We start from the raw sequence: 7,474 nt of genomic DNA on the forward strand, positions 1-7,474 counted from the left end.
GGTTTCAGATGGGAAATGGAAGCATATATACAATAAACAGCCAAAATTCTCATTAACTAACAAATGTTACTAAATAGTTACCATTTTTGCATTGATCGTGGGTTTGGGAGGAGTCCTCTACTGTAGATCCTTAGGAGTTCTCCATTCCCCCTCCCCAGGGACAAGTGTGAAAAACTAAGACTCCAAGGAGAGAAAAAGTAGATGCAGGTTACGGTCATAGAAATAAAAGACAAAAAACAAAACAAAACAAAATGAAAAAAACAGGTAAAAAAAAGAAAGGCCATCCTTACTGCCCAGCTCAAGTCAAAGACCACAGGCTTTGTTGAGAAGGTCGATAAGAACCAAAGGTGTAAAATGTGTCATGAAAGCTTTTTAATTGCTTTTTAATGGCAATGGCTTTTCTTCCATTAAAATAAAAAGGAAGCAAAATAGGAAGAAAGGAAAGAAAGAGAAGGGAAGAGAAGGAAATTGTTTTCAGTCATCAGATGATACCCAATATAGATCACAATTCTTCATTAGCAATTAAAATGAAGTTATATTTAAAAGTATTTTAAAGGTTTCTACCAAAGGCCATGGCTCCTGGAAAAAAAAAAGTAATGGTAATTTTGAAACTTGAGAAATAGTAACAGTGGTTCTTAAGGGGGAAAAAAAAGATAACATCAGGCAAATCATTTCGTGGTTTGTGTGCCTTTTGTTTAGGACCTCTAGAAGTGTCAATAACTTGATATAAAATAACTGGATGTAAATGAATTCTTCTTTAAATTACTGTCTTTTTGTTTTTAAACAGCACTAAAATATCCTAACACCTAACATTAAGAAAAATCTTTAGTTTCATCATATCAAAACTATCCTACATGAACTTTTGGATCCTGAACTCATAGTTCTAAAAAGAAAGCAGTCGTATCAAAACTCGTCAATGTGAAGAGATCTACAATATTATCAAACGCTATTTTCATATTAAAAGTGAATTGCTTTGATTAAAACACTCAAGACCACAAACGTCAGACAAATACCTTCTTTCATTTTCAATGCTTTTTCTTGCTCATAGATATGGTAATACATCCATCCCACAGTCGGTGTCCACAATTTATTAAGCCCATTGTTGGTGCCTGAATCGTGAGATGAATGTCTTCATTTGTGTCACAGGAATCCCTGGCAGTGAAATCCTCACATGGAAAAGGATTTTCCCGACCTGCTAGACCAGCAAATCGCCGTCTCCCATCCAGATGGGCATCCAGATCTCCATCCGCTCCCCCTGCCTTGCGGAGAACTGCCCAGAGCATCACCGTCTCTCTGCGATCTGAGGCATCGGTGGTCTGAGTCTCTGGCCTGGATTGCGAGACTACAAAAGTCCCAACTGCCAAACAGAGTATTCCGAGAGTTTACGACCAATCCTGTCTCTTCTGTATCTTTCAAGATTATTGGGACAAACAATTTAAATCTTAACTTCCCATCAGTCTTCAGTGTTTTTAATCTATGGAATAATTATCTTCCTGTATTTTGATTTCTTAGATCAGAATTTTTTAATGCCATCCTCATTAATTTGCCAATATGATTTAAGTTGAAACAATGTACTATATTGTATATTCTAACTTTCTTGCAAGTGGCAGAAAGCAAGGTTATGTGCATGGCCATGTGTTTGTAGGTGCATGTGTTGATATAGGAAATATCTTAGTATGTATTTAGATAAGAAAAACTTATGTGCTAGTGTTGACTTTGAAATTATAACATGTATACCTATATATTCTTTGTGTTTATTTAAAATTTTTAAAAATACACGGTATTATTTATATTTTGTATACCTTTTAATAGGTATCCACTTAAGGCTTTTGAGGTACTTATGTTAACTAACCACTTCCTTGGCTTCAACCACATTGAAAAATAGTTCTACGTGTATCTAACATTGGTAGCTTTCTATATACAGTTCATAGTTACTTAACCCATATAGGGATAGACTAATACCATTCACCTTGTTTATCTCTTTTAAATAAGTAAAATTGTCACAGGCTTAACCGATCAGCCTTCTAAAGCAAACACAAAATGTTCACAAAAGCATTTATATATCATTTGGCAGTCTACTCCGACATTTAACTGTGTACTTAATCCTTAGAGCCGGTATCCTAAGACTGCCTTGTAAATGACATGACTAAACAATGAATTTATTCAGGCAACTTCAGTAACAAGCATTCCTTACACGGGATATGAAAAGAACTTCAATTATGCTGAATTCTACTTTTTGTTAAAACTATAGTAAGCTTTTTGTTCAGCTACTTTATTTGGAGTCATACATATTGAAAGGTAAGTCATTCACTTTCTCCTTTTTCTAATCTTTTCCCTAAAATTAGTAGATAATAGACTAATTCAATTTTTTATTAAAAAGGAAAATCAGGAATGGTGTTTCATTGAGAGCTGAATTATATTTCTTATAGTGTGCTACATAAAAAAAAAAAAAAGCCTTAAACTAACCTTTGACATCCATGAGTAGCATAAGGAATACAAACTTTTTTTTTGGCCACAATTTCCAAAAAGTGAACACGTAAAATCTATACTGAGAACTGATAAAAATATGAATGTTGAGGTGCTTGGAATTTTACATGGAAGATCTTAGAAGCAAATTTGTTCTCCATTGTCTCTATATAAAACCAAATGTGGTATTAGATATTAATTCTATTTAAGCTTTTTTTTTAATTACCAAAAAAGGTTATGTAATTCTTATGACAAAAATATTCAGAGCCTTCTCCTTGTGATACATTCTAACAATTTAGAGAAATTTTCTTCATTACACCATAAATTGAGGTAAAGTAATTAATTTTTAAATCCCAGACTGCCTTAAAGGCTCAAGACTGTTGCATGGTGAAGGACAGATTCATTCTTTCCAGTAAAGAGAGTTCCCAGGAGATGAGCGGAATTAAGCTTCTAGAAGGTGAGGCTGGAGCAGACGGTAAGTAAGGGCTATAGATCGACTCTTTTAATTCTTGTTTCTTTCAGGAATCTCCTTTTCCATAGAAAGCCTATCAGAGAAAAGTAACCTAGACACCAAGTGATGTTGCTCATATAATATGCTTCCTATCTAGAAGGGAGAAAAACACTGGGGAGGCGGTAGCCTGTGGCATAAAATGATAGACCTGTTAGGAAGATGGTACTGTGTAATGCTGGAGAGCAGCCCAAGAACTGTGTGACGTAGCTGCTCCTCTCCTTCACTGTATACCAGGTAGTCCAATGTGGATCTGTGGTGCCTAACTTGAGTTACAAGTCAGAATATTGAGAATTGTTTTTTAAATTAGATTTCTGACCTTATCACAGGATTACTAAAGCAGAATTTCCAGGAGTAGGGAGTGGGAATCTTGAATCCTTAGTAAAAAAAGAAAAACATTTGACTATTAGGGACATGTGGAAGCAGTGACATTAACTGATACCTAATGGATGGGTACCATTGGGTAGTCATGTTTCTTCTCTGGGACTTGCCTTTGTTATCTGTAAATTAAAAGGGTAATATTGTCAGGCGTCACAATTTTATGCCACTTTTTCTATTACCATTTTAATGAACCAGTGGAACACATTTTAACATCTTATGTTGACAATAATCATAGACTATTAGAGCTGGAAAAAAAGCATCTAGTCCAACTCAATTGTAAAGATGAAACTAAAAAAAAAAAAGATTATTTGAGTATTTTGTTTTCTCTTTTTAAATATTTTACAATTTTTTATGGAAAAACCTATCAGGTAAATGGAAGTGATCCTTAAAAAATATTTTTGATGTATTGTGATTTTTAACCAGTAGTTTTTCTACTTTGGATGGGCATTTTCTTCCCAACAGCATACCCTTTATTATATCATCACTGCTAGATTTAAGGGATTTGTAAACATATCAGGAGTACTTGAGTAGAAGTTTTCCCTGGCAGACTTTTTGGGGAAAATAATCTTCTATTATTTCAATAGAGGGTTATTGATGTTATAGGCTGATCTCAGAAAGGAGTAAGAGCGAGGCAGAAAGAGTGTTTGAGTTTCTGTGCATGTGTGTGTATGCCCATGACCCTTGCCCGGGTTCTCTGTATAGCCCTATGCCTGAAGCCAAGTATAAATGATGTTGCATAATTCACTTTATCAAAAATTATCCGTAACCTTATTTTTACATAGAAAGTGAAGGTGACCAGATATTATCATGCACAAAACATGATTTACTTCTCTGTAGAGGATTTAGCCAGACTCTATGTCACCCCAAGCAAACATCTGGACCTAAAAAAGAGAATCTGCTTCCCTACAAAGATTTTTCAATTTATTTTTAGGCACACTTTCTGACAAACAACTACCTGATAATGAAATCTCCTTCAGTCGTTGGAAACTATCAAATAAAATAGGGGTGGAAACACTTGCTCTAGCATCTGTGTACATCTGGAGCATTTTTATTTTCCTCCTTTTCTACAGTGAAAATCCAGCTGAGAGTTTTTTAAAGTCTAAACTCAAGTATGTACATAGTTCAACCTAGCTTCTCCCAAAATATCTCTAGATAGTAGGGTCTAAAGGCCAAGCCTGCCTGAATCCCTGCACCTGGCCACACACACAACCCCATCTAGTTTCTCGTATGCTGACACCATTTTGTGCCCATTTAACTACTTATTGAGTCTGATTAAGTTTTCTTTGAAAAAGGAGTACTCCTCTGAAATTTACTTTTACATGGTGAAATTTAGTTAAATTATTTTTAGGCAGATGTAGATTTCAAGCATAGTACGATTTTGCTTCAAATTCCTTGAGTAGCAAGTACCTTTATCAGAATCTAGAATTATGATTTACTCATTTTACTATAGCTCAAAAAATATGCTTCTTCAAAAAATGAGCTTCATAAAGTAAAAAAAAATTCAAAACAAAGAAAAAAAAAGACTGGGGGAGGAGCTTTAAGGCAAGTGTCTACTCAACATTTTTTACTGTGGGAATTTTTCTTATCATAGGAAATAATCTTTGTCTCAATGGGAAAAAAAATCATAAGACTTAAAATCTGATACATGCTATAATGATCTAATGAATCCAACAGGTAAGAATGGAAAATTCTGGAAAAAAATTCTGCTTAAAATCTGATACATGCTATAATGATCTAATGAATCCAACAGGTAAGAATGGAAAATTCTGGAAAAAAATTCTGCTTAATATGAAGCCATGATAGAGTGTAGAAATGAGAAACGAGTCTAGAAATGAGAGACGAGTCTAGAATAGGAAGGACCTTAGAAGTCACCCAAAACAATCTCATATGGAGGAGAGAAACCTGCTACTTAGAGAGGCCTGCCTGGCTGCTAGGGTTACAGGGACAGGAACCCAGCTGGATTCCAGCATCAGTGTTCTGCCTCCCTGTATACCCGTGGGCATCTGAGAGCTTGCAAAGCACATATGTATTCCTTATTTACTTCTTACAACAAATTTCAAGGCAGCCATCATGATTTCTAATTACAGAAGGAAAAATTAAATAGCCAAGATAATAGAATAAATATTTCCCAAGACAATACTTAGCAGCAAATATGTGGCTCTTCAGACTTAATTCAAGTTCTTTGTCCAAAGAAGCAAAGAGGAAGGCAAAGAGTGAACAGTTCCTTTTCACTTCTGTTTTATGCATGACAATGAAATTGTTTATTTTGCTTTCATTGAGAATTTCTCTTTATTTTGTCTTTTAATGATCTAAACCAAAATTCGTCATTCATGATTTACATGGTTTCAATTGTTTCAAGAGATATTATTCAAGCAGTCATGAAGAAGTCACACTTTATCAAAGTAATTTAATTTTTGATGCCTGTGCTCCAATATTGTATAGCTTTTGTATAGAAGCCAATATGTTGATGGTAAAAACAATAAGTATTCCAGCAAGTAGCCAAAGCAATCCTCATCTATAGCATCAATTGAATCTGGACCTCCTCAATTTTCAAAAGAATCACAGAAAATGTTCACTCTATATGACTTCAGTGTACTCCAGGATCACTACAAGCATTTCCCTTGGAGCATGCAGTTATTTCCAATTTTAAGTTAATTGTGTCCTGCCACTCTCTTTTTGAGGCTTTATTCTCCAATTAAATTATTTACCATGTAATTTTATACAAATCATTAAACAAATCTAATCCAGCTATTTGGGATCTGAAGACTTTTTTTTTTTTCATAATGCTGTTCAGCCTTAAAATCACACCAAATTTAAACTATAAAATTTTTCTATTTCAGTCTTTGCAAGAAATTTTTGTGTTAAAATAAAGCCAGGAAAAAAAGTAAAATAAATAAAATAGAATGTTAAAAAATAATTAAGCCAGGAAAAGATTCTCTGAATTAATGCTATCTAGAGTGAAAAAGTAAGTTTGCAATGAAACAAGAAAATTTTATTTTTAAAAGGAAGTTACATGAAGGAATAAAAGGGGGCAATAGTCTCTATATGTTAAAATTTAGGAGGTAAAACATCGGTAATAAAGATTCTTCCTCTGAAATCCCAGGCAAGAAGAGAAGAGCTGAGACCAGGCATGTCATCTGCCACCTCATTAAAAAGGAAACTGGTAGTGGTGCAGCCCAATGAGCCAAAGCTAAGTGAGTTCATGACATTTCCAACTCAACAGAAACAAACGCTAGGTATTTCCAGGTGAACTGAGGGCCTGGGAAAAGCACAACACTAAGGACTCCAAGGCGGACCTGCTCAGGCGTCATCTTCAAGGAGATTCCTCATAAAACATCAGAGACCTGACACTGCGTCCAGAGCTGGGGTGGGAATGAAATGTCCAGAGGAGGAAGTTAACAGCAGCAAGATACTAGATCAAGAGGCCAGTCCTGGGGACAAGCATGCAGGATACTAAAGAGAGAAAACTAGAGGTTGGGAGGGAAACTTCCACTGGAAATAGGAACAGAGAGGTTTTCATCGGCATACCCGATCTTTACCGAAGGCTTCTTGGCTAGCGAGTGAAGGACCCATTTGTAGGCAGCGAGGAGAGTAACCACCAGGAAACTGAAACAAATGGAGGGTCTGTGCAGCCTGAGACACTTTTGGGAACTAGAAATGACAGGAGGCCATCAGAGGACCTCCCAGTGAGGGATTTAAAAAGACAGGCAAAGATGACGAGGTATGGGCTGACATCCTCTTATCTCCACCTTCCTTTTATTGTGACTGCCGTCAGAATCTAAGATTTTATCTAGATAACCTAATAAATAAAATAAGCCATCTACATCTTCATGTAGTAGACTCTAAGAGCAAAAATAGACACCCAAGAAATTGAACGTGACATTTTTCTTCAATAAAAAATAAAAATAGCCCCATCATTAAAGAGTAGACCATTTTTAGGAGAACTTAAAAAATCACTGTATATATGGAGTAGACAAACATAGGCCAAACTGTATCCAAGAATAGAATATAGTCTCAGAGAAAAAGAAATGCAATGTTATATCTAAAGAAGGGGAAACTTCATTAGCTGCTCTGAGCTCTGCCTGAATGGAAAGCAGGTGGGCTGCATGGAGCAGAGGA

At 35.4% G+C, this 7,474-nt stretch overlaps 1 protein-coding gene across 5 annotated transcripts in view; it reads left to right on the forward strand.

Moving 5' to 3' along the window:
- The window catches only part of KIAA0408 (KIAA0408 ortholog), a 31,625-nt gene extending 25,519 nt beyond the window's left edge, over window positions 1-6,106 (forward strand). For 3 of the 5 annotated variants that reach the window (XM_074368395.1, XM_045524511.2, XM_045524510.2), the window contains exon 6: window positions 1,147-6,106. In XM_074368395.1, coding sequence (XP_074224496.1) covers window positions 1,147-1,320 — 174 coding nt within the window. In that variant the 3' untranslated portion in view covers window positions 1,321-6,106. Of the gene's footprint in view, window positions 1-787; window positions 1,054-1,146 lie in introns of all 5 variants that reach the window. The other 2 variants (XR_006728454.2, XR_012508625.1) reach the window with 2 other exon arrangements.
- Window positions 6,107-7,474: the final 1,368 nt, after the last annotated feature.

The sequence above is a fragment of the Camelus bactrianus genome, chromosome 8, assembly GCF_048773025.1.
Source record: "Camelus bactrianus isolate YW-2024 breed Bactrian camel chromosome 8, ASM4877302v1, whole genome shotgun sequence".
Classification (NCBI taxonomy): Eukaryota; Metazoa; Chordata; class Mammalia; order Artiodactyla; family Camelidae; genus Camelus; species Camelus bactrianus.